General features: G+C 38.8%; 2 protein-coding genes and 1 long non-coding RNA gene across 9 annotated transcripts in view; 1 reads left to right on the forward strand and 2 right to left on the reverse strand.

Annotated features, from left to right (window-relative positions):
- Window positions 1–2,143: 2,143 nt before the first annotated feature.
- Window positions 2,144–7,202, forward strand: LOC311285459. The gene is made up of 3 exons (XR_014626358.1): window positions 2,144–2,227; window positions 2,725–2,849; window positions 6,985–7,202. It is a non-coding gene; the product is annotated as an uncharacterized lncRNA (long non-coding RNA).
- A 2,927-nt stretch (window positions 7,203–10,129) lies between these two features.
- On the reverse strand, window positions 10,130–12,726 carry c3ar1 (C3a anaphylatoxin chemotactic receptor). Of its 3 annotated transcripts, none has more exons than XM_084400257.1 (2): window positions 12,481–12,726; window positions 10,130–12,286 (listed from the first exon to the last, which is right to left on the reverse strand). In XM_084400257.1, the coding sequence occupies exon 2, from the start codon at window positions 12,245–12,247 to the stop codon at window positions 11,198–11,200; it is 1,050 nt and encodes a 349-aa protein (XP_084256383.1). In that variant the 5' UTR covers window positions 12,248–12,286; window positions 12,481–12,726; the 3' UTR covers window positions 10,130–11,197. The 3 variants fall into 3 exon arrangements, with proteins under 3 accessions (XP_084256383.1, XP_084256384.1, XP_084256385.1); XM_084400258.1 differs by having other exon boundaries at window positions 10,136–12,286; window positions 12,486–12,703; XM_084400259.1 differs by lacking the exon at window positions 12,481–12,726 and adding an exon at window positions 12,367–12,430 and having other exon boundaries at window positions 10,136–12,286.
- A 1,250-nt stretch (window positions 12,727–13,976) lies between these two features.
- The window catches only part of apc (APC regulator of WNT signaling pathway), a 38,922-nt gene continuing 25,450 nt past the window's right edge, over window positions 13,977–27,448 (reverse strand). For all 5 annotated transcript variants that reach the window (XM_084400117.1, XM_084400119.1, XM_084400118.1 and 2 more), the window contains 11 exons: window positions 27,321–27,434; window positions 27,118–27,201; window positions 24,838–24,921; window positions 23,612–23,710; window positions 23,129–23,507; window positions 22,507–22,602; window positions 22,252–22,391; window positions 22,085–22,162; window positions 21,738–21,854; window positions 21,437–21,651; window positions 13,977–21,343 (listed from right to left, as the gene is read on the reverse strand). In XM_084400117.1, the coding sequence (XP_084256243.1) occupies window positions 14,974–21,343; window positions 21,437–21,651; window positions 21,738–21,854; window positions 22,085–22,162; window positions 22,252–22,391; window positions 22,507–22,602; window positions 23,129–23,507; window positions 23,612–23,710; window positions 24,838–24,921; window positions 27,118–27,201; window positions 27,321–27,434 (7,776 nt within the window). In that variant the 3' untranslated portion in view covers window positions 13,977–14,973. The remainder of the gene's footprint in view (window positions 21,344–21,436; window positions 21,652–21,737; window positions 21,855–22,084; window positions 22,163–22,251; window positions 22,392–22,506; window positions 22,603–23,128; window positions 23,508–23,611; window positions 23,711–24,837; window positions 24,922–27,117; window positions 27,202–27,320; window positions 27,435–27,448) is intronic.

The following is a 27,448-nucleotide window of genomic DNA, read 5'->3' on the forward strand; positions in this document are numbered from 1 at the left end:
CCTTCTGAACTCAGACTTCTCTTCTTCAGCATGTTTATTAGAGTCAGAAACTACTGAAAAAAAAAAAAAAAAATTCATTAAAGGTACAATATGTAAGAATTTTGCATTAAAATATCCCATAATCTCAAGGCCAGTGTTATATATTTTGTTAGTTAAGTTGATTACTTACAATATCCCAAATGTTTCCAACTATTTTTAAATCGTGAGAAAATTGCGATTTTAACCAAGGAAACGGGGCGTTAGAGCAGGGGGGAGCTGGGAGTCGCCAGTCAATTGCGTCATATCCGCGTTACCCTCGGTTTCCGCTCGTACTGCGTGGAGTCCTGGACAAATGCGGAAGTTGTAGTTGTAGCGTCTATCAAGCAACAAACATTAGCTTGTTTCGTGCAGTCGTTATGGAACACAATTATTCTTTACCGATTGCAGCTGGTTCTGTCGACAAAGCATGCTTAATTTGATATTTTCCAAATGTAGTATTCGGTAATAGTTATGTTTATGTAAGGGAAGTATTATTGCTTTAGATTTGTGTTTAGTTTATTGACATTGTTTATCGCGTCTGGTGTTTATGGCCATGTAAATAAATATAGCATGTGTTATACATAAAGATTAATCAGTATTTTGGCAAATGATGTGGGTATGTTCGAATAATGTACTTTTACAACAATTGTTTAGAACACGTAAAACTGCGCCGCGTTATCACAACGATGAATTCGACATACAGTAACATCTATGATAACCAATTTAGTATTAAACCTTACTTTTCTTGTGGTTAATTCATTTTAATGAAATAAAAGTGTGATGAGGTTCAAGAGTCAGGAAGGAAGAAGACAGGGGTCGGCGTGACTGGGACTCGTACTTTATTAAAATAAAACAAAACAAAGTCGCACACAACGCGCATTCACCGTGGCAACCGCGACGGCACAAAACAGTTCAAAAATGAGAGCTCGGATCCACCGGTTTTCTTTCTCTGCGTCCAATTTTCTTTCCAGTCTCTCTCTCATTCCAGCGCGCGGCTTATAAGCGGTCTCTCCACGCGGATCACAGCAATAAGACACAGGTGTTCGTCATTGCACTTGACTTGCTTGTCTCGTCTCTTCTCTCTCCCATTACAGACCGCGCTGAACCACGCCCCCCTCGCCACAAGAAGCGTGTCATTAAACGCAACATTTATAAAAATAGAACTTAACCTCATCCATGAACATGATTTCTCGATTCCCGTCCACGGTGGAGTTTAAAACGACAGTTCCCATCATTCCACGCTCCTTCACATCGTCATCAAGCTACGCCGTTGTTGTTGTTTGGAATGTAGCGCCCTCTAGCGGCAAAAAATTCTTGCATATTGTACCTTTAAGTGGCACAATTGGTGAAAATAATATACTAATATTATTTTTCCTCCCATCTCATATTTTTTTCTTCAGCGTGTCCCTTTAGGGGCTCCTTATTCTGTGGGTTTCAATTGAAAAGTATTCACTTTTTCGATCCACTACATCTTAACTGCATCCGTTTTTTTTAAATAGCTACATTTGCATGCTAAATAAATTACTTATTTTTTTTAACTAAATATAATGTACAGGAGAAGCAAGTGAACAGTAATAGTATCACAGTGATTTCTCATTGACTGACACAACATGCATTAAAGGCTTCATCACAGCCGCTCAGTGCATTGAACAAGGAGCATAAATAAATTGAGTGCATGTTTATCCGTACACATTTATCAAACCCATGACTTCACCAGCTAAGCCACAAGACCACGAGAAGCACGTTTGACCCTGACGTGACCCTGACAACGGTGCCTTTTCTTTCGCAGCTTTCTACTAAAGACAGCCAGTGACTGAGGAGTGACACATGATGGGACCGGCCCGCTCTCCTCTAAACCCTGTAAGTCCACAAGTGCCGTTTGGTGTGGTAAGTTGCCGACTCCAATGGGAACGGTGGCATTCCTCTCGGCTTAAACGCACCAATACTGCCGGTCAGAGCTCCATCTGTCTTTTGTGTTTTTGCTCCAGAAATAAACGATGATGAGACTGAAGGGAAGAGAAAGGGAGGGAAACTGCCAGATCATCAGCAGATGTCCCGTACCTGAGTACCAGATCTTCTGTCAGTCAAACTTCAGTTTGTTTGTCCTTGTTTCTGTCTGAAATTTCTCAGCATTCTGATATTTTCTCTTCACAGAAAGTGCAGGACCGGAGCTTGTTTGGAGGTTAAATGGTCAACACCTGCACAAAAGGTACTTCCTATGAGTTTTATGTTGCCTGCAAGTCATATCAGAATTATAGATATTTTTTTAGATATATATATATAGATATTTTTACTAGATAATGTAGTTTGCATGCATACTTAAGAGTAGAGATAAAGCTTGTCAGACACTAGTCTTCATTTTGTTGCATCACTGCTAAAAAGTCAAACACGCAGTTTCTGAACTTGTAATGAACTTCCCAGAAGAGGCAGAAGTGAGATTGTGCTGCATGTGCATTTGGTAACATGTAAAATGTCCTATTTATCTTGATTATGGATTACGTGTCATGTGCAGTTTCAGTGTTTTGTCTTAGTTTGCTTGGAATACAATTATTCCCTGTAAAAAATGGTTTGTCCATGTATAATAGGGATCTACAGATATTGCACGCTCCAATGAAAAATCGTGATTCGTTTTCGTCAGGAGGAATACCAGAAACACTGATGCACAGCTATCCGTCACCTTGAAATATTCTGGTTTCATTGTTTCAGATGATTAATTTGGCACGTCTTCATGATAAATACGGGCTGAAGATGTTTTGGGAGGAGAAGATTGAAAGCCACGTTCAGAGGATGGGAAATGAGGACTCAAGAATGAACAACAGCGCTTTATCCAAGTGTGTATGTCTATCACGGGACGTCAAAGCTCTTCTCAGATGATTGCTGCTATTGAATTTCTTTATCCAATGTGTTGCTTTCCTTTCTGTCCCTTTTCGAGGTTATTTCTGGGGCGGTAATTGCATAGAAAGATTAGGTGGAGTAAATCAAAATGAAAAGATAATTTTGATAAACGACCACAGGTCACAAAATCAAACTGGCAGGGATGGACTTTATGGGAGAAAACTGAAGAAACTCATAATTGTTTTTTCTGACCTAGTTTTGGATCCATAAGCAGCGTCTTGCTTTTGGAAATGACAGTCCTAAGGTTCATGGGTGATTCCAGGCACGCTTCTCTTGCTTGTTTTTGCTGCCCTCTAGTGTTTCCTCGCTGTCCCTGCAGAAAGGTCAGGGTGGATTAGCACGTAACATGGGTACAAATCCCCAGGCTTTGGACCTCGTTCAAATCAACGTGAGGTAGAGACAGCTGTAGAGAGTGTGCAATGCAATGAATACATAGATTGTTGGTACGGATGAACGAGAAATTACAATGTATAATGGAGAGATTTGTACAAAGTGGTCAGTGAATTGTTTTTATGTGCTAGGCGACGAAATTGTTTAATGTAAGGCTATACCAACGGATTAGGCACATTTGTCATAGCATAAAACAGCAATGACAATCAATTCGCAAACTCTCTTAAAGTTGATTTTTGGTTAGATTTTCTTTTGAGAAGTTGACATACATGTAGTGAAACATGCTAAACCCCATCTAAAACTAGTTTAAACAGCTAATTCCTTTATAAATATTATGTATTTATGAGCTCATATTAATTGAGAGACTTTTAAATATTAGTAGCCTACTTTTAGTAGCCTAGCCTACACTGCAGGATGACTGTTAACTAGAGACGTTAAAATTGTGGTTTGTTACAAATGGTGACCAGTCGCAGGACCTGAGATATTAAAGGAGAACTCCGGTCAATTTTAACATTGAGCTCTTTTTTTTTTTTTCATTTATTTACATCCTGTTTTCGGTCGAAGTCCACAGTAGTCGATTGTCGAGTTCACGCGCGTGATCATAGGTAACTAAACCTAGGGGCGTGAACTCGACAATCGACTACTTTGGACTTCGACCGAAAACAGGATGTAAATACAGGTATGTGCGCTGGCTTAAATAACATCATTTTTATTCTTATCTTTCACATCTACTGCAGTCAGATTCACTCGTGTTCACTCTGAAGGAATCACTCACATTGGCTGTGCACTTGTAATGACACATCAAGGATATTAAGAGGCTAAAAGCAGGTTTAAACATTGCCCCACTGACAGGGGCGCTGCTAAGGATTTTGGGCCCCATGAAAAGAATCTTGACAGGGCCCCCAACACAGCTGAGACTTTTTTCATATTAATTTACATAAAATCATGGTTTATGGTATTTTGACTATCATTCTCATATATTTAAGTCAATCAGACAATTTCCACACCCGTAATTTGTCCTCTGTAATACTGCACTACTTTAGTACTGTATAATGTATATACTGTGCAGCTGTACATGTCATATAGTGTATTCACATATATTTATATTTGTATGTATGTGAGGCAAAGCCGTGCACCCGCTGCACCCTGCTCTATCGAAACGTGCTAACTTGTCGAAAAATGCTACCGTAGAGACCTGGGGCCTCATGTACAAAGCGTGCGTATGCACAGAAAAGTGCCGAAGGCTACGATCATTGTCACGGGCGGTCCACTAACAATTTAGGCCTACTTACAAACCCACCTTTTCTTGTGAAATACTGGGTAACATACTGTCGACCCTTTGCCTCTTTCCAGGGTTTCCCCAGGTTTGATCACCCCAAATTTAAGACTTTTTTAAGACCTTTTTAAGACCACTTTAATGAAAATTAAGACCTACATCGTAAAACACCAGATCAAATCCCAATAATGACTATTACTAACAAATGTTTTAATTAAAAATACATTTATTATACAAAAACTCATTCAACAACACACTGCAAAGTGATGTTTTTGGTAAATATCAAACATTCATAACAATAAACAGATAAACTAATTTTCAAATCGTCTTAGTAAAGTTTCTCAGCATTCAAATTGCTTCAACCATTGCTTCAGAGGGGTAGACAGATAGGTAAGAGAGATATAGATAGTAGGGGTGTAACGGTTCACAAAATTCACGGTTCGGTTTAATACGATACACTTGTGTCACGGTTTGGAACGTTTTCGATACAGCAAAAAGAAATAAATGCCAGAGAATTTTTTTATTATTATTATTATTTTATTTATTAAAACTAACACTTTGACCAATGATGGAGCTATAATACTCTTCTTAGGAGCATAAACAAAACAGCTCCTTGGAAAAAAATGAAATGTAACCTAATATTGTAGTAGTTATAAACAAAGGTCTATTTTTAGTTCATATTAACATTTGAGGGCAGCAATTGTACCGACGTAATGTTACTTGAAGCCATTATAGCCTACTATTCCTGCCAAACTTCCATGGTTGCAGTTAGTGTTACTACAGTAAATCCATGGTAAATGTTGCAGATCTGTGGACACTGGATAGTTCATTCATGGCACAATGTTTCTTCCTGGCTTCCACGTGTTTGATCCATTAAAAACGGAGAAATGTGAATGTTTCTCACTAGATCTCACACTGAAGTCAACAGGGTGCAAATTTTAAAACGAGGATAACACGTTGTAGGCAACACCGATTTTTGTCGTTGTTCTCTGTACTGACAGCACTCCAAATGTACAAAAAAATGAGCTCAATGTTAAAATTGACCGGAGTTCTCCTTTAATGTTCCCTATAGGCTGCGTTCATAAAAACTGTAAAAAATATATTAAATAATAATAATAATAATAATAATAATGTTGATAAAAAGAGCCACATTATGAATCAGCTGGCCTTGTAGGCTACACGTGAGAGTGCGGTGACAATGCATTAGAAAAAGAGGAACATGTTTAAATGGGCAATTATTATTAGGCTACTGAGATCAGGCTTTTATTCTGAGAAATAGTCAGCAAAACATAGGCTACATCCTAAAAGAGATCGCTTATTTTTGTTGCTTTTTTAAAGTCTAGTCAAAAGCAGTAATGCAAACTACTTACCGTTTGGTGAAATTCAAATTCACTGAATCCAAAGTCTCGTGAATCATGTTACATAGCCTTATCATTTTTATTTATTTTAGTTTTTATTTAGTTTTTTTTAATCAGTGGTAGTCGCGGATGTCCAATCTTATAATAAAGTTAGACTAATTACTCAACATAAGAACTGTTTCCCCCCACTTTTTGTGCTTTTACTAGTAATTTCAAAAATGTGTGTATATATATATATTAGGGCTGCACGATATCGAAGAAAAGTGCGATATTTGATAAGTCATTAAATAATGCAATATTCGATATGCTATACGATAATGCTTAAAGTGTGTAAAATAAACTTAAGTTATCTTTAAAATACATTTAAAGTTATATAACCTACATACGTGTTTCACATTATTTTTGCTGCAGTGTTTTACTGTATATAAGAAGTGTTATTTTAACATCAGTGTAAACCACGGGGTTTAGGGGTTCAGGTTATCCTACATTAGGTTTATTTAACAACAGAAACTGAATAATCAAATGTAAAAATAAAACACTGCTTAGTTTTCACTGTATGAATTAAATATATCCTGATTCTTATTAAAGCTACAAAAGTTATTCAGCCAAGAGCAGAGAGTGATTTTCTCTTCGTCTTTTGTTCATGACCCAGTTATTGCACGGTGTTGCGATATGCATATCGCGATATATACATTTGCGATATTTTGATAATTTCTATATATTGTGCAGCCCTAATATATATATATACACTGTACAGGGTGGGCCATTTATATGGATACACCGTAATAACATGGGAATGGTTGGTGATATTAAAGTCCTGTTTGTGGCACATTAGTATATGTGAGGGGGCAAACTCCTCAAGATGGGTGGTGACCATCACATATACTAATGTGCCACAAACAGGACTTTAATATCACCATTCCCATGTTATTACGGTGTATCCATATAAATGGCCCACCCTGTATATCAGACTCGCCAATGTAAAATCTATGTAAGAATACGGGAGTAAACCTGCTTGTTTCATAAAGACTCAATGTTTTCCTTCAGGTTACGTGAAGAGTGGGTCCAGCGGCTTCAGTTCCGGAACCAACACGTGATCGAGACCATGAGAGAGGAACAAATAAGAAGAGCTCAGAGGCTTCAAGGCATTTTAAGAGTTTAGACGTCAGCATGAAAACCAAAAGCACTTCTCTAATGCACTTGCTAAGAAGAGCCTGACATGATACACTCTCAGAAAAAAAGGTACAAAAGCCGTCACTGGATAAAAACGTTCTAAAATGTGTATCTTTGAGGTACTAATATGCCCTCTTTAGATACAAAAGGTGTAATTTTTTTTAAGGGTACCATCCCAGTGACAGCTTTTGTACCTGTTTTTCTGAGCGTGTATATCAGTATAAAAGTCACAGTCTATTTCTTTAACTTGACTAAATAGTTTTTTGATGTAGCCTTTGAGACAGAAAGATGCAGACATGCACCATTAAACTAAATGTGATCTTGCCTTCCAGCATTCATCTGTCATATAAGCCTCATTGGGTTACATAGAATACATTCTTCCTGAGCTTTGTTTTTATTAAAATTTAAATATCATCCTTTCACTTTTTTTTTAATGCTTTTACTGAAAAAGAGCATATGCATAATTTATCATGGTCGCTTGCTTTCTGTTCAACTCTGTTATAGCATTTCCATCTTTAATAATAAGTTTGCTCTTTTTGACAAATGAGACATGATGTCAGTTGTTCAGAATGTTAAGACTTATATTGGTATTTTCAAGCTCAGTATAATTACACTCTATTACACACACTATTTACATTACAAAAAGGCGTGTGCAGATGTAAAAAGAGATAGAAAATTAAGATAACCTTTTCCATTTTCACTTTCATTTCATTTGCATTTACATCAACAAAAATCCATTTGGCATGCAAACCTTAAAATCTGCCATCTGTCTTTTCCATTGTGATGAAAAAGAGGAACTTGTTAAGTTGCAGAGGTTTTCAGTTTTCTTTTCCAGCAAATGTGTCTAAATGTGTGCGTTTTTTGTGCTTTTGCTCATGATCATGATGCGAAATGCACTGCCAGAGTGAAAATGACTGCCTAGCAATTCATTTTGTGGTGATATTGTGGATCATGGAAAAAAAAATATATCAGGTTCATTATGCAAAATGTCTCGACATTGTTGGAAATTTGAGTTTGAATGGCTTTTAACAATGTGAGTCAGTAGGAGATTTCCAATCGGTCACCATGACTTTGCCAAGACATGTTTCTGGGTTAACATATTTTGTTGATCCTGGAACAACAATCCTGTCTGAAAATTTTGTCCTATCCCTAAACCTACCCCTAAACCTACCCCTACCCATAACGTATCCCTAAAATCAGAGGGAAATGATAGTTAAATAACACTGATGTGGCACCTAACCCTGGTTGGAAGCCTAAACTTGACAGAAACTGTAGGCTTAACTTGTCCCTCAAATCGGATTGGTTGACTGGATTGAGCCAACTCGCTACACAATGACACGCGATAGATGTTTTGAAAAAACAAACAGCTATTTTATTATATTTCAGCATAAACATACATCACTAGACAGGTACTGAACATAGTCAAGCTAACATTTATAATTAATTTATGTTGTATTGTCAGTGTTGGGTACCCCTGGTGAACACTGCATAGGCTACTGATTCATGAGCTAGGGAGCTTGAGAGCTGTAACAGACACACAGGTGACGCGCATCAACAGGTAAGATATACTGACCTCTGGTGGTGAGTGGATGGTACGGCAGCATGTGTCCTATTGATGAGAAATTACAATGTATAATGGAGAGATTTGTACAAAGTGGTCAGTGAATTGTTTTTATGTGCTAGGCGACGAAATTGTTTCATGTAAGGCTATACCAACGGATTAGGCACATTTGTCATAGCATAAAACAGCAATGACAATCAAGTCGCAAACTCTCTTAAGGTTGGACTTTTTGGTTATTTTCTTTTGAGAAGTTGACATACATGTAGTGAAACATGCTAAACCCCATCTAAAACTAGTTTAAACAGCTAATTTCTTTATAAATATTATGTATTTATGAGCTCATATCAGTTGAGAGACTTTTAAATATAATTAGCCCAGTCTACTTTTAGTAGCCTAGCCTACACTGCAGAATGACTGTTAACTAGAGACGTTAAACTGGTGGTTTATTACAAATGGTGACCAGTCGCAGGACCTGAATTATTAACGTTCCCTATAGGAACGATTTATTCATTAAAAATCGTAAAAAATAAATAAATAAATAACTATAGGCTCATTTTAATGTTGATAAAAAGAGCCACATTATGAATCAACTGGCCTTGTAGGCTAGCCTACTTGTAAGACAATGCATTAGAAAAAGAGGAACATGTTTAAATAGGCAATTATTATCACTGAGATCAGGCTTTTATTCGGAGAAATAGTCAGCAAAACATAGGCTACATCCTAAAAGAGATCGCTTATTTTTGCTTCTTTTTTTTTAAGTCTAGTCGAAAATAGTAGCTAATGCAAACTACTTACCGTTTGGTGAAATTCACCAGTCTGAATCCAAAGTCTCGTGAATCATGTTTTTTTTTTTTTTTAAGGTTTTATTTAGTTGTTTTTTTATCAGTGGTAGTCGCGGATGTCCAACTTTATAATAAAGTTAGACTAATTACTCAACATAAGAACTGTTTCCCCCCACATATATGTATATGTGTGACTTAATAATAACTTTAAATTAAGTAACCTAAGAGCTGGGGTTAACTACAGTTAAATAAAAAAATAAATAAAAAAAAAACGATTATATGTCAACTTTATATATGATATATAGAGCAGGTAATATTATTATTTTATATATCATGCCATATATTTTCTTTTACTATTTCTTGTCTATTTTTGTTCAATGTTGTTATACTGTGTGTTGGACTATTGTCATGTTTATTATTTGTAAAATGATTGCCATTTAATAATACAAAAATCAACCAATAAATAAAAAATAAAAGCATCAATTTCTGGTGTGCATTGTAGAGGAAACTATAGGCTACATCAGGCATCCAAGTAAAAGTAGGCCTATTATTTGTGCAAATCAGGACAAGGTACAGTCAATCTGTCATTTTCACAAAGTAAATTCCAAAAGGATGATCAGGACCCCAATACAAAGCTATTTATAAATAAAATAAATGTAATGACTTGAAATATTGATTTGGGTTTAAATAGTTTTATTAGGCTTTGTGGGAAGAAAAGAGAGCATAGAGCATAGATAGAGAGACATGAAACTGAAAGACTATAGGAAATCATTTGACTGAAACAACGATAGTCTACAGTTTAGCCTCATTTGCTAATATTTGGCCAAAGAATGACACCATTGACCAATCAAATGTATTCCATACAGCCAAAATATAACACTGCATAATCTTTTTGTTCAAATTAAAAATCAGTTTGAATGTTTAATGATCATAAAACAGTAATTCTATCTTAAAACACACTGTATGCTAATATCTTTTAGAGATGATAATGCAAAAATGTGATGTGGCATAACAATGGCAAAACTATAAAATGATTAAAGACAATGTGATATAATGTAATCTCGACTTATGTAACATCAACGTATAGCATTATTATAATGAATAGTATGTGTACTGCATATGCTGACACTAGAAGTTAGAACTGTCCACTTATGACAGAATATTAATGTACATGTTTAATCAAGACAGGTGTGCAGCTGTATCAGTTAACATGATCAGTAGAAACACCATTAACTTCCTCAAAACATTCAGCATCTGCCTAATAACAGCATGAGGATTGCAGATTGCAAGCTAAAAACCCTGTTAATTCATATAAATAAAGATAAAAACAGTGCAACAAAATCTGAGCATTGCTAAGAATATCAAAAACTCATTGTAACATAAAATAATATTCCTTCTCTTTCATATCCGTTTCATTGCAGATGTTTTACATGCACTAAATAACAGTTTCATAACTTCTCGAAAAGAAAAAAAGTTGACACTTCCTACTGAGAAGTGCTGAAATAAGCTTCTTGTGATGGTTTGACTATCTTTAGGTTTCATTTTAAAAAGAGAAATAACAAAGGCAAAATATCTTTGTATAAAAATAACCAAAAAAAACAATTCGCACTCAACAATGTCTATGTAATTGCATTAGATACAAAACATCAAAGCAAGTGGAAAGAGTCTTGTTTGAAAGTGCATAAGATCTGGCATAGAAATGGATAAAACTCTAATATCTAACAGATAAAAGTTGATATCTTCACTACACTGAGTGCATTTGTTGTGACTGGGTGGATCGTGATATTTGCGTTCCCTCCTCAGAGAAAGCCCTTTCAAAAACACGTCTTAGAGAAAGTTTAACTTTGTTCTTAAAATCCTGCCCCATGAAAACATAGAGAATGGGGTTCAGGCAGCTGTTGATGTACGCCAAAGAGATGGCCAGTGGATCCACTGCCAAAGCCAAGTCACTTGATTTCCCTCCATACTTTCTTATCAAGTCCACCGTGTGATACGGCAGCCAGCACAGAAAAAACGCCACGATAACAGCCAACATGATGCGAAACGCTCGGCCAGATTGAAATTGACTCCGGCCTAACTTGCGTGCGATGAGTCCATAGCATGATGTGATGCATATGAGCGGTATCAAAAAGCCAAAGACAAATCTGATGATACTCAACATTCCAGATGCTGTAGTGTCACCTTCATCAGCAGGAAATGTGCAAAGTGTGCTGTTAAAATCAATGAAGTCTTCAGTTTGTCTTAATATCATAAAGGGCAAGCTGAGCACCAAAGCCAGAACCCAGGCCACCACACAGGACAGCCGTGCAAGAAACAAGTTGCGATGATTTTGAGCCCAAACCGGTGTGATCACCTGGGTGAACCTATCTAGACTAATCAAGTTCAAGGTGAAAACACTGGCAAACATGTTAATGACTATAACAGAGGGGATAACCTTGCACATGACGGATCCATACGGCCAGTGATGTTCAAGAAGGATCTCCGCCATACTGAACGGTATGGAAAGGCAGCACAGGAGGTCGGCAGTGGCTAGATTGAGAAACCATATCGTATTAACGGTCCTCTTCATCTTCATTCCAGCAATGTACACAACAAAGATGTTCCCGGGAACGCCAAGGAGAAACGTCAGGCTGTAGACGACCAGGCAAATCGCCGTAATTGAATTTCTCACCTCTGGAGACATTTGGTTTATCTCGCTTTCATTAATGCTCCACTGATCATCATATCCACTTTCATGTCCACTTTCATATCCACCTGAGTCGGTGGAATATTCAAAAAGGTTGGTTTGGTTCATTTTGCTTGAGTCGATGCCGTCCAAAGTGCTCTGTTTATCCTGTAAATATCACATATTATCAGTCAAACATTTAGTCAATTTATTCATTTATCAGATGCTTTTATCCAAAAATGACTTACAAATGAGGAAAGTACCAAGCAATTTGACTCAGGCAACAATATTTAGTTTTATTAAACAATAAAGTTTATATGTTATGCACATCAGATATTATAGCCTTACAAAAGTGTACTCACCTCACCAGCTGCTCTGTACTTGCTAGTGATCCTTTACCCCCTTTCACCGCCACTTAAAGGCGGAACCACAGGAAATGGAGGGAAGTCGTTAGATGAAAGGACTACAGAAGAATTCTTGTGCTAATGGCATGAATACATTTCTTATTTAACAGACAATATGATTTTCATTATTCTTTCTAGAATGTTGATCTTGCGGCACGAACACAATCTAACACAACTTTTCACAATCTTGGTTTCCTCGTTTAAAGAGTGGTAGAACAAAACCACGATTAGAGAAGTAGAGCACAGCTGTGGATAGAAACAACTTGTTAAACTGCAAAAGTTTCATCATGACCGGACATTATCTGCTGCTATATGTAGAAAAGGCTGAGACCACCCGATATCCCCCAAATAAACAGCAGTTTCTTAACTAGTACACAAGATATAATTCAACTCGTACCATATGGCAATAGCATCATAATGTTGAATGGCTGATTACAATCAGCATGATTGTTTGTTGAGTCATACATTCCTAAGAGCTGACAACATGTGATTCAGGAAGGCATTTAGATATTTGTTTGCTTTACCAAACTGGATGAGGTGGCTTACATTAAATGACGCATGAGTTTCAAATTGACAAAATTTAGATAAGTTTTCTTTTATTCTCTCTTTTTCCTTATAAAACATAACAGAGCTCCCAAAAAAGTAATAACACACAATGAATTGAGATTGCTTATTTAAACTGGGAACTAGTGATGGGGACGAGACCGCCTATGCCGAGTCCGAGTCAAGACCGAGTCTTTGAAGGGTCGAGACCGAGTCCGTTGGTTTTCAAATACAGTCGAGTCCGAGTCAAGACCGAGTCTTTGAGGAAGCAAGTCCGAGTCGAGACCGAGTCTTTGAGGAAGCAAGTCCGAGTCTTTGAGGAAGCAAGTCCGAGTCGAGACGAGTCTTTAGGAGTCGAGACCAAGACCATAAAAACATGTCAGTTTTCATATTCATGATTTAATATCACCCCAGTTAATCATCAACAGTTAGGCCTACAGACTAAGCTAGATTGGGAATTGTTTAGAGCAGTCGTCTTAACGTCTTAATATGGACTATGCTGAAGTGAAGTCACTGACACTGACCTACTGATGGTGTGCGGTGTGCGACCCCCTATAGAGATAAATAAACGGCTCTGACGGCAGTATCTTTGCAATTGCACCATGGGATGTCATTTTCAAATAATGCCCGTCAACATTGCATTTTATTATTATTGTTGTTATGTGTTTTTTTTTATTTTTTATATGAACATAAAAAAATACGTTGGAAAAAAAAAATCTCGAGAACTCAAGTCCTTCTCCTCCCACTGTGGTCCGAGTCTTTGAAGGAGCAAGTCCGAGACGAGTCCGAGAAATCAGAAATCGGTCTCGAGACCGGACTCGAGTACTACATCACTACTGGGAACAAAGAATAATCCAGATTAACAGATCCTTAAACTCATTTAAAGTCTGGAATAAACAATCAAGACATAGTCACAAAAATGATACAGTTTATTGTGTAATTTAATATTTTTATTGGAAATATTTTGTAAACATTGATCTGCCCACTTTATTGCATGAGAAAAATACAAATAAAAAAACTAAAATAAAATGTGATTATTTACACCGTGGTTTTGGCAAAACAGTTGAACCTAATAATGTGCTTAATTACTAAATAAAAGGGAAAGCAAATGAGCTTTTAAAAAGGTACCAACACCAAAACCTCCAGAAATAATTTAATTTTCAGTCTTTCATTGAAAATACACCCACCTCATCTGGCAACAACTATACACAAACAGCAGAGCAATGGAACTATGTTTTTTCATATAATCTATGTCAACCGTCAACATCATCATTCAACAGTTTTGAGAGTTATTTCTTGCTGTCAAAAGCGCACACACAAAAGTGTAAAATGTTACACTACAGCTATCAGTACAGGTCATATGTCCACAGAAATGTTTATCTTTATAGGAAATACTATACCACTGAATCGGTTCATGCAAGGAGAAAATCCATTATGTAACATACAATATGCAACAGTGAGAATGAGTTTAACATTTGAATTAATACAGGTTAACAGTTTGTTTAAAAAAAAAATAATCAAATGCAATAGTATTGAATTCCACCAGAAGCTTAAGAGCATCCCAAATATTCCACAATTAGCCGTAAATCTTGTCAATTCAAGCTAAATACAGGATCCTGATGTGCGGTTAAATTAAATATATACATAATCAAATCTGTACAGTACAAATTGTCAAACATTTTTACTCTCAGGTGTCTCCCTACTGCTGTTTCTATGGATTTGAAACCAACTTTAGCTTAAACAGCAATCAAACAGCAGAATAGGTTGCCTAACACAGGGTGCAATAACAAGAAGTTCTAAGAAAGTGGCATTTTGTCTCCACAAAAAAGATCACAATGCAAATTATGAACAAGTCTATAATAAGTTTGTTCTGGCTATCATCATAAAGGTCTATGAGTAACTCCAAACTTACACAGAGGTGACAATGTAAGACCCACTTTCAGTCGTGTCTCCTTTAGTGTCTCTTTTTTTTGCATTGCTTGTAATAGGTGTTGGGATCTGAGATGGTCTAGGAGTTGTGTTGTCAGCACTACTCTTTCTAGGGCTTGGTGTGTAATTAAAAGGACTTACTCTAGCAGCCACGGCACCACTAGGGGAGCTGTGTTTGCTAGAGTTAGTTGAGCTAAATGGTGTGCGTTCAGCAACTGGGAATTCATGGACCTCTGTGCCAATGTTTGGATTGCTTGGTGTAGGCTTGATGTCAGTGACTTTTTTATCAAGAGACTCGCTACTCCTGAGTAAATTCAGATTTGTTTCTGAACCCAGGTGGGCCACAGATGCATTCTCACTTGCTAGTGGCTGTTTTGAGTGTGATTCACTTAAGTCCCTGTCACAAGGAAGCCCTTTGCTTGACTGGCTGTCAATAACAGGAGGTGTGTTTGCTGTGGGTGATTTACTAGACCTTGGATTGTTTATGGGGCAGTCTTCAATTCTCACCCAGACATCTTCTGTCTTGGACATAGCAGCACCCATTGAATGAGCAGCATCATCAGTTGAATCTGGTAAGTCTAATGTCATAGAAGGTGCATATGAGGTTTCACTCTCTTTCATTTTCCTCCATGTTCCTTTGCGTTCCAGGCCCCCCTCTTTACCTGATTTTTGAGGTGGATTAGCAGGTTGCCGCTCATCCTCGCTTCTCCCCTTTTCACTGGACTCAGATGAAGCAGAGAGAATGGAAGAGCTGCTGCCAGTTCTTTTCCAAGTGCCTACTCTAGGGAGAGAAGATGAATGTTTGCTGTGCTCCCTTTTCCATGTTCCCGTCCTGTTGATTGGGAGCCTGGAAGGGCTTTCTGAATGAGATCGGGAGATGTCATGCCTTCGGAGTGACTTGCTATCACCATTCTCTGCAGAGTTTTGATCCTGAGGGGACTTTCTCCAACCACTTCCCTGGTAAGGTAGACTAAGTGACATATCTGGTAAGGATGGACTAGATACCGGAGTCTGTGACTGGCTTGGAGACGAAGGAGACAAGGACTCGAAAGATGCAGACTCCTCTAATTTCCTTTTTAGTGTTGGACTAGGGGCTTCTTTGATAAATGTTGACTGCCGAACAAGTCCAGGCTTCTCGGACCGGTCAGACTCACTCCCACTTGACTTTGTGGATGACATTCTGGACAACTCTGCCTTCTTTGAAGGGCCTGTGGTTCCACACTGGTTTAGACTTTTTGAGGCAGATTCACTTCTAGGAATTCCACTGGTACTTCTCTGCAAACCACTCTGCTTTGCTGGTGTTTGCAGGCCCAGTTGCCTCCCCGGAGAAGTGTAAGCCATGCGTCCGGATCCCGAAGATTTTGTTGAAGCAGCACTGGGGGAAGCAGTGCGAGGCAGTTGAGATAATTTGTTAGATGGGCCCAAACCATTCCTACCAGGTGAAACTGAGGCACGACCAGGAGACTGCATGGGCCTTGTTAGAGATTGCTGAACTGGTCTAGAAGGTGTAGAATCCCTAGACCCAGATCGAGAGGAAGCTTTACTTGACCCTCCTTGAGAAGATGGTGAGTCCCTGGCAGGACTAGGCTCAGAATTTGCTGCGACTTTAATGGTTCTTGGAGAGTTTCCAGGACCAGATGCTTGGGATGGCGGTTTTGACATTTGGCCACGCGGAGGGTTTTTTTTGGGTACTGGACTGGTGCTAGGAGAGCTGCTCCTCACACCAGGAACATGAATCATTGTCCTCCCTCTGGAGATCACAGGAGCTTGAGCTTGTCTGTGCTGAGAGGACATGCTTTCTAGGCTGGGTCTAGGCTTTCCTGTGATTAAACTTTTATACACTTTCTTTCCTCCTTTCAGACTCTTAACAGATTCTTCCTCTTTCTTTTTGACCTCTAAAGTGGTTTTTTCACCAGGTTTTAGTATTCTTGGCCCTTTATTTGTAGCAGGCTTATTGTCATCTTGATTTAAAGGAAGGTGGAAAGGTGATCCTATAGAGATGCCCGACTTGAGAGAGAGAATAGAGTCTGAATCAGAAGAACCTTGTCTGGAGAGACTCGCTGCAGCCTGATGTAGACTGCTAACTATAGAATTGGCGCCCTCTTGAATGGCTTTCCAATCAAATGATTCAGAGTCTGGTGATAAGGCTTGCTCTGAAATAGGGCTATGTGTGTCTGTGAGATCTAATATAAGATCCGGTTCTTCTGCTAAAATACCATCTGCCAATAAGCTCTTTTCTTCCTTACCCCCTTGTTCCTCTGCCTTACTTCTTGGTGGCTGTTTCTTTTTCTTTGGCATTGCAGAGCTGATGCATTCTTGGAGAAGGTCATCTTCAGAATCGATACTGAGAGAGCTAAGGGAACTATTTCTAGAGAAGCACACAGGGGTGTCCTCCACGTGAAAGGCCTTTGGCGCATAACCAGAGGCTTGTGGCCTAGGTACTTCCATCTGAGTTGCATCATCTTTGTGTGAACAATCTTTGTTGTTGTTTTCTTGGTCAATGTCGCTTAGTGAACTAAGTGATGAGTTTCTTGAAAAACATACAGGTGTGTCCTCAATGGAGAACTTTTGCTTCTCGTCGCACACTACAACTGTATTTTCTTTGGGTGCTTGTTGAAAACTTACTGGTTTTTGAATGGGTTTTGTTGGAGCCGTCTGAAATGCTGATACTCTGTTGGTGTTTACTGGCTGTTCTACACTGCACTTCAAAGGGGGGAATTTTCTTTGCTCTTTATCTTTTCGTAGCTCAGCTTTTTCCTTAGACAAGTCAAGATCGTCATCCTCAAAGTCAAGTGAACTCAGTGAATCATTGCGAGAGAAGCAATAAGGTGTGCCCTCAATTGGTGTGTAATGATGCGGAGAATCAAAGGCAAACCCAGGACGTGTTCTCTCCTCAGCATTAGCAGGCTTATCGGCAAACTCTCTTGCGACTACTTTGGGCTCCTGCTTTTTGGTTTCTTTGTTTTTATCTGGATATGATGCTGGTTCAGACAAGCTATTAGGAGCTTCTGGCCGTTTGAGCATCCTTGCTCTGTACTCATTGCTTTGTGGCATAGGTTTTACAGGAGAAGTTGGCTTTTTCTTTTCCAGGTCCTGCTGAACTAGATTGCCAGTGGCGGTAGATGGATGCGGAGCCTGATCAGGCATCTTCTGCACTCTAAACGGCTTGTGAATTTTGCCTTTGGGCATTGCTGAATTGATACACTCCGCAAGAATATCGTCCCCTTCGTTCTCAGCAAAAGCAGACTGCATGGGAGGTGATAAACCTGTATCTTTAGCTTCTGCACTTTTCCCCTCTGGCAGAGTGTCTCGTCTTTGACCAGGTGCTTCTGCATGGGGAGCTGAACTTTCAATACCAGCCAACTCATTTGGGGGTGAATCAATTGTGAGGTCACTGAGAGATGTTGCTGTGGAAAAGTTAATGGGTGTTCCCTCAACACAGTATATCCGGGGCATGTCCTCGCCGTGTGTTAGAGCTACATGTTTCTGCTGTTGTCCTCTGTTTTGTGGTGGCAACAATTTATAAACAGGGAGCTGACTTGGTTTACGAGCCACAGGTGGTGGTAGTCTTGAGGTGCTTGAGGGCGATTGTTTTTTGGGTTTTCTTGATGATTTTGTTGGCATTGCGGAGTTAATACAAGCCTCTAGAATCTCTATATCATCATCATCATCCGAGTCATCCAAGATGTCTTTTCCGGTTTCAGATGTTGATGGTGGTTTCTCTTGAAGTTTAGGCTCTTGGATGTCTTCTGTCTCAAGCTCTGCCTCATTGCTATGGTCATCCTCATGAACTGGGGGCATTATCTTCAGCTCAACATCTTTCTGAATAAAGGGTTCATCTAAACTTAGTGCACTAAGGCTTGAAGCACAAGAGAAACCATCTGGAGTGCTTTCGGTTGCAAAATGTAAAAGAGTATCGTTATCTGGTAAAACCTGCACTTTCTGTACAGCAGCACTTACAACCGCATGCCTTGGAACCAAATCACGTTTTTCTGAGTGAGGTGGCACAGTAACTTTTTGTTTTACAGATGTGGATCGTGGTGGTGGAGGTGGTGGCGTCTTGCTGCGACTTGGAGGCATTGTTTGCCCAGGGCTATCAGGCAGATCACTCGGACTGATAATCCCACTGACCATCCCACTGCATGGCTCACTCTGTACAGAACTTGCAATGGAATGACTTTCGAAACTGTCGAGGGAGCTGACAGATGTGCATCTGCTGAACATAAGTGGAGTCTCTTGCACATAATGTTCAGGGGGACTTTTGGGTGTCTGGGCACCACTTTTGGATGGCGATTTAGCACCTGATGAAAATTCCACTGTTTTATGATGCCTGGAACCATCTCCATGTCCTAAGTGATTTCGTGGAGGCTTGGTGCGTACATAATGGACTGCTGATTGGCTCTCAGATGTGCGCTGGTCAGGTGCAATGTTACTAGTGGATTCTTTTTCTGATATAGGTAGAGTTTGGTAGTTGTTGGCTGAATTGACATTACGCTTGCAGCTCTCCATTTCATCTTCCTCTGAAGACAATGACGATAAAGAGCTACCACGTGAGAAACAAATGGGTGTGTCCTCCACACAATACGTCTGTATTGTTTCTTGATTTATTGTGGGAGCCTTGCATGTTGAGTTCTTCTGAACTGCTCTCGTAGGTCCTGATCTGCTTTGAGCAGAGAAAGGGTGGAGTTGCTTTTGCCTACCCTGATGCTTTAAAGATGCCACAGAGGAGGAGTTATCTTGGCTTAAATGGTCTTTGACAGAACTTTGGGTAGAAGATGGCTTTGAGTGACTAAACATGGCCTTCTTGGAAGAAGCTTCAGAGTACTTCAAACTGTAATCAATAGGCTGTTCTACATGATGATTTTCATTGTATTTCATGCTGTAGTTGGGAGTTTGCTCATCAAGCTGCTCTTCCTCTGAATAGCGCTCGCTGTAGTTTGTGGGTTTGTCATCGGCATAATCATCAACAGTGCAGATGGTTTGAGAGATTTTTTTGTTAAGTCCATGACTTGACCCACTGTTGATTTGTTCAGTTGAGCCCCTTGATCTAAATCCAGGCAGGTCCTGTTGAACAAACCTGGGCTGGTACTTTTTTAGTTTATCTTCTCCTTCACTGTTGCCTTCAGAGTACATGGGGTATCCTGGGCTTTGCGATCTCGAAGGTTTCTGATCTGGCCGTTTCATTTCATCATCAAGGATCTTAGGCCTTGCCCACCTTTCATTCTGGCTTGGGCTTTGTCGACCAGAGTTTAGCTGCTCATCAGAATATTTCAAACTGTAGTTAATAGGTGTGTCAAGATCTCCATTGTCATCCTCCATGTGATTTGCATTGTGTATCTTATGGGCAAGGTCCGCAGGATATTTTCTGTAGACACAGCATTTGCCGTCATCATCTTCAGAATAGGAATCCACCGAGGGCTTCATTTGACCTCTCTTTCCATAGCCATCGGTGCTGTTGACACTATTAAGACTGTCATTAGAAGCTGTGGACTCCAGTTTGGGCAGTGCGCACCGTCTGCCTGCTGGGTCAGTTTTGCTGTAGTTGTACATGTTTTGGTGACCATGAACAGCAGTTTGACGCCGGATCATGTCGTCTTGCACTACATGAGGGTCTGGTGTGGATCCTGCGGTTCTATCATCCATACTTAAGTGCATGCTCTGCACTTCCTCCATACCCACTGCAATTTGAGCTGCAGTCGTGGGAATCTGCACCATTCTCTTGGTAGCCTCAGGATCTGGATGGAATCCCCTTCGCTCTCGATCTAGACTTCTGTCCCTTTCGGCTCTGACACTTTCTACATTTCCTCTGTTGTCTCGAGAGGATGGGCTTGAGAGCACAGGGGTGTTCATATAAGGTGAGCGAACACCGACTCCATTGGGGTTATAGCCATCTGATCGACAGACACCATCATAATCGCCATAGACATTATGCTTATGTCTTGGTTTGGCCCTATGGGAGGCTTTCGGGCTCAAGTTGTCAATGTTATCAAAGGTTTCAGATAGTTGTTGTGCATCTAGCTCTTCAATTAGTGCTTTCTGTTTTCTTACATGCAGGGATGGCAGACTGGATCCAGGGGACATTATGTTGGCATCCTTATACTTGGCAGGCCGATTTGCCATAAGGTTTCTCAAAGCAGCTGCACTTCCCATAGCTATCATCTTGTGCTTGGAGTGAATGAGGTTCTTGAGCATGCTAACTGCACCCATGTCCCACAACGCCTCCTGATCTTTTGCATTCCGAGCAGAGAGGTTCCACAGTGTTCCACAGGCATTGCTCACTATCGTCAAACTGTGTGATTTAAGGTGCTGAAGAAGAGTCTGAAGACAGCTGTTTTCCCTTAATATTTGCCTGAAATAAACAAAAAAAGAGAAAATGGTTTGCTCCCATGTAAACAAATTAAACTTCTGTGAACGTATGCAGCTTTTATATAGCATACTCTACCTGTGCTCCTCATTTGTGGCGATGAGGCTTGACACATTTCTCAGGATGCCACCACCACTTTCTATGATGGCTAGGGTGTTGGTTTGGCTTCTGTATGTTAGAGTGCTCACTAAAAATGCCAAAGCTCCAGGAACGTTACAGATATCAGCTTTGTTTTCAGTGCAATGTGCTGATAAGTTCCAAAGGGCACTCAGGACACTTTTTAATGTGGATTCCTGTAGAAATGATATGAAAGACAGTTTAATGGCTCATCTGCATTCTGATTACAGAATTTAATCAAAGAGCTTCAGAGAAACCTCACCTTCTGAACCTCTAAGGCACACTCCATCAGGGCCCTAACACTGCCGACTTCTCGCAAAATCTTCTTACTGTTCACATCAGCTCGCCATGAGAGGTTCCTCAAAACACTGGCAATTACCTAAAGCAGTACAGAGTCTCTTAATACAAATTGGAAATGAAATAGTTTTAAGCTTAAATAAAATTGTTTAACTCTTAGCACAAATCTCTTAGCGCAATTGCTTTGCATTAATGTCTTTCTTCAAAGTAAAGATGCATCATGAAATGACTATGATATTTTTTTGGCTTTTTTGGAATAATGTAACTATGCATCACATACAAAATATGATATGTATTTCCAAAGAATTATACCTGCTGTAGGTCCTCACTCTCTGACTTTAGTTGAGCAACCATTGCCCTCATACAACCTTTCATCGAGCAAAGTGTTGCCTGTAGACAAAACAAGAATGTAAAAATTAAATACAGCAGTAAACCATACATGGAATTCTATACAGACAATGATAAGAGAAATAACGCACCTTGTTAGCTACATCTCCAAAAGTAAGATTAGTTAGAGCCATGCCAGCATAACGTCTTAGTGTAACACTGTAGTGATCATTGGTAAGACCGTAAATCTCACAGTCTACCTGCAGGAGCTCCCCAATCGCCTGAAGTCCACCTGCATAACCAGTATATTGAAATAGTTAGTCAATGTCTACTCAAGAAAAGACTGGAGGATGCGTTTAATTGATGTCACAGTTTTATGGATAAATCAATGTGTTTGGAAAACCTACCAAGCTCATTCATCGCGTGCCTGTGCTCTTCATCAAATGAAAGTTTCATGAGAACACAAACCGCTGGGCAAATCTGATGCTCGACTGGAGAAGGCACTGCAATGAAGGCAAAAGTACATTAATGAGGTTGTACGACTCCACATGTATTAATTATATGTCAACCCACTTAGAAGAGTCATCTATTAAACTCCTTCCCATCAGTGCATTTCATTTGACTCACATTTATAAATTACTAAAACGTCTGTAGTATATGGGAATAAATCAAAATGCATGGCATTTACTGCTGCAATATAATTAAGGACATACAGGAACATATTACAGTGTTTTTTTTTTTTTTAAATGGCTAATGCAGATGCATCAGATTCAATGCAATGCAATATATTTCAGTATATACATGTTAATTGTTATTGTTAACTAAAATTAAGACTATAACTGAAACTATTAAATACTGTATTCGTTAATTGATATAAAGTTAGCAATTGTTAATTATTCCACTGATGAGAAAACACTTTATTAATCCACACAGTTACTGAAACTAAAAATGATACCACGAGGATGCCATGTCCCATCCCTCTGTGCTATTCCTGACACCTTACATATATCAATGGCAGATGTATCTTACTTGGATTCTTGTCCTGGTCCACGCCGCGCTCATGGCTTTCCTGCCACTCCCAGCAGGTCTCGCAGTAAGCTCGGATCTGCTCCAGCAGGTGGAGCACCCGGATCTCCCGCCGGCCACGCTTGTCATCGGGCTGTGAATGGATAATGTTATGCAGGGCGGCACTGGCCCTCGCCCGGGCCTCTTTGCTGCCGCGAGAATTTCCAAGCAATACAGAGTCCTTGTCGTTGCCATGGAGTAGCTGGATGAGCAGCGGCAGGCACCCGGATTGGCGCATGGCAATGCAGCTGTCCTGAGAGCTCGACATGGCCAGGAGGGTGCGAGACATGTCATCTTTATCATGGGTCCCCAGCATGGACAGCAGAGAGTACACCATTTCCACCTAAACATATGCAGACTTGATTCACTGCAAGCTGACATTATGTTTTTTAATTGTCAAATAAAAAATTTAGCATTGAGAACTTCTTAAATCTAGCACAAGTTAACCTTAGTGCCCAGATGGCTAGTCAGTCGGCGTGGAACGGAGTAACTTCCGGCACTGCTCATCTCACTGGCGGTGTCATGATCGACCCGGGAACTTGAGCCCTGTCAGGCAAAATAAATACAAGGCAGATTCAAACAACTTGCAGGTGTTCAGCAAACCCAATCAAACACCTTTCAAAAAGATTACATTTATTTTTCCACTGTAGGTATCACACACCCTAAAAAATGTCATTACCTCCTTTCACACATACAGTCTTTATTGGTAAATAACCGGCAAATTACCATTTAGAGATCACAAACATGACCTTTTCAAAAATACTAGTAAATATGTGAATATTTAAAAGGAAATCTATATTTAAATAAATATAATTTAAATATATTTAAGTTTAAATTTAGAAATCTACATTTATAAATGTAAATATACATTTATAAAATATATATATATATATAAATTAAATGATATTGAAACTGAAATATAAATATATTAGTATTATATTTAATAGTAGTTTTTACTTTATTATAATTAAGTATATTTATTACATTTATACATTTATATTTACATTTATGAAATTATGTTTAAATTTAAATTCATATTTATAATATATTTCTCCAATGCATTTTTTTTATCATTTCCTCTTGTGCTCAGAATATTGTAAGTCAAGTTAAGGGAAAGCATTGTGTTTTATTGTATCACTGAATTTGTTTTATATTAAAAAAAAAAAAACATTATCACAAATAAGTATATACATACAGATAAAAATCTTAAAAACTGAAGATGCATAAAAATAAAATACAATTTGCAAACACAAAATAGAGGCAATTCTCTGTGCTTCGTAAACAATGTATGGCTCCAGTATTAAACTCGATCCCTGCACCTAATCCAGTGACATACAGCTCACACCATCTGTCCGAAAAATACCACACAAGCTTAATGCAAGTGAAACAGTGTGAAGTACAAAAAACCCTCCTGTTTCTGCTTAGAATTTCAAAGTCTAACTAGGTCTCTATGATGAACAATAAAACCATTAGCATCTGCATTCAAATCATTACTATTCAAAGCACACCGAAGCTCTTGGCATAGACTGAAAGGGGCTTTTTAAAAAGGTCCTGAAATCCTTGGCACCCACTGGCTGAAAAAAGGGCCACCGGAAAACACTTCAGTTCATGAGACCATCAACAAAATGAGTCTAATTTAGTGGGAGACTACTGCAAATAGATACAGTTCTTACCTGTGAGCATACTGCACTGCCACCACCACCAGCATCTCCTGATGCATGAGCCCCTTCAGTCTGAGTCACAGGGTCATGCTTGACCTGATGATTCAAAGAGGAAGATGAGGAATCAGCATGTTAAAAGGAGTAAATGACACCTACAGAGTGAGTCACACTATGCAACAGTGAAGGAAAAGACATTGGTCAAGGCAGGTGGAACATGGGACAGATAACCTGTGTAATCAGCTCTGTGAAGTAGGGATAAATCAGCGTATAGAGATACAGAGCGAGGCGGAGTAGTCTTGAGCTACAGGACAGCAGCTGCAAGAGCACCAGGCTCTTTCTGACCTACATTGCTTCCTCATTCAGCCAACAGGATTGAAACAACAGAGGGGGAGGAAAAGCAGAAGTGTCCAATAGGATTTATCCACTTAAAGGGGAAAATCACGTGCAAACTCGGAGCATGTTAGTGAGCATGCATACAAAAACTTCCACTTATGCACTATTTTACTATATAATATACATAGACATCCTGTGGCACAGATGAGCACTGCAATAGCAATGGCAAGGTAATCGGTTCGATTCCGAGGGAAAGCATGAAATTCATATCTTGAATGCAAATGTAAGACGCTTTGGATAAAAGCATCTGTCAAATGCATAAAAGTAAAACGTGAGCATAGCTGTGCATCCTAAACCTAGGTGACACTACTGTTTTTAACGCTCAGCCACACCGAGCACGATACATTAGTAGAGCATGCAAATTCAATTAAACTTTCATGGCTTCAGTGTTTATGCTCAGAAGCATTTTATGTGCACTATTTCCATTCGCTACAGAACAAGCCCTAAAAGCAGAACATAAGACATTGAAACGTGCACACACAAAAACACTGATGCTGAAATGGAAAGTACAGCCTTTCTAAAGAAAATGAATTAAACGTGAAGAGGAACAAATGATTGCACAATCTGACCAAGAATTTCCATTCTATCAAAATATGATTAACCTTATAAAGCCTAATGAATCATATATTTATTAAGTCCTCTAAATTATCAACTTTGTTGAAAACCTGTTCATCTTCCACATGCCTTCTGTCATCTGATCGATAGTTTATACTTTTTTAGCAACTAAAAGCCTTTTAATATGATTGTAAAAACATCCACCTTCAGCTCGTGGATCACGTGTCTTTTTGCTGTGAAATCTTTACTGATTTTTATAAAGTAAACATAAGATTAACTTTTATATTGTTAGTAATATTTCAAGATGAACACTTACTGGACTGAAGGCAACTTAGGTTTACATCATTATCCATACATCATTTTGTATAAAAATCATGTTAAATTGTGAGCATCAAATATGATCCATTAGGCTTTTGAGGAACATTTATTTTTTTCATCTCTCAATAATCATTCTATTGTATTGTATTGCACTGCGTTGTTTTGAAACTACAGAGCTTTGATCATTAAACTATGATATTAATATGCATTTTATGTAAGTAGTCTGTTATACTGTTATGAAGATATCATTGATTTACATTACAAGCAATCAGAATTTTATTTGACTTTGCTGTCAAATAAATATCATCTGCACCAACTAAATAAATTATTATAAATAATAAAATAATAAAAAAATTATGAGAGTATGAGCTCCATATTCTCACTATATCAAACTATATGAGCCATAAACGCCTGATGTATCAAATATGATACTCAACATAAAACACACTTTTAGATTTTTTTCTTAAAGGGATACTCCACTTTAAAATGAAAATTCTGTCATCATATACTCACCCTCATGTTGTTTCAATCCTTTATGAATTTCTTTCTTCTGCTGAACAGAAAGGAAGACATTTAGAAGAATGTCAGTAACCAGACAGTTTCTGGTCTCATTGACTTCCATAGTATATTTTTTTCCTACTATGGAAGTCAATGAGACCAGAAACTGTCTGGTTACTGACATACTTCTAAATATCTTCCTTTCTGTTCAGCAGAAGAAAGAAATTCATACAGGTTTGAAACAACATGAGGGTGAGTATATAATGACAGAATTTTCATTTTAAAGTGGAGTATCCCTTTAAAAAAAAAAATGTGTGTAAAGCTTCAATAAGCTTTTCCATTTAAAACATTAGATTTTTCAGACTATTATTTCATACGTCAGGCTTTACAAGGTTAAACAAGACTTGACTTTCACTTGTTCATGTGGACATAAATAAAAAGATCATAACACTGAGCTGAACTAAAGTGTAACGTTCAATTCTTCCTTCTAAGCACGACTGTAATATAGGCATCAGAATAATCCGGTACCTCTGTGTCGGCCGACTGGGCCTGTAAACGTGTCCGAATCCTCAGCATGTCTTTTTCTATCTGCTGTATCCGAGCGACGCGGCCCTGAAGACAAATGATGGAAACTTCATCACCAAACTGCTGGTTTCATACTCTGAATTTAGAAGCCTGGTTTAGTTTCATGAGCAATTTGTTAGTCTTTCAGTTTCTGCACTTCAGCCCACCTGTGCCCGTTTCTCCATGTCCTGACACGTGCCCAGTTGCTCCTCCATGGCGGCTCGAATCTGCCGGGCCTCGTATTCCAGTTGCCTGCGAGTCATATCGGTCTGGAGAGAAAACTACAACGGCAGAA

This window comes from Rutilus rutilus (assembly GCF_951802725.1).
Source record: "Rutilus rutilus genome assembly, chromosome: 25".
Classification (NCBI taxonomy): Eukaryota; Metazoa; Chordata; class Actinopteri; order Cypriniformes; family Leuciscidae; genus Rutilus; species Rutilus rutilus.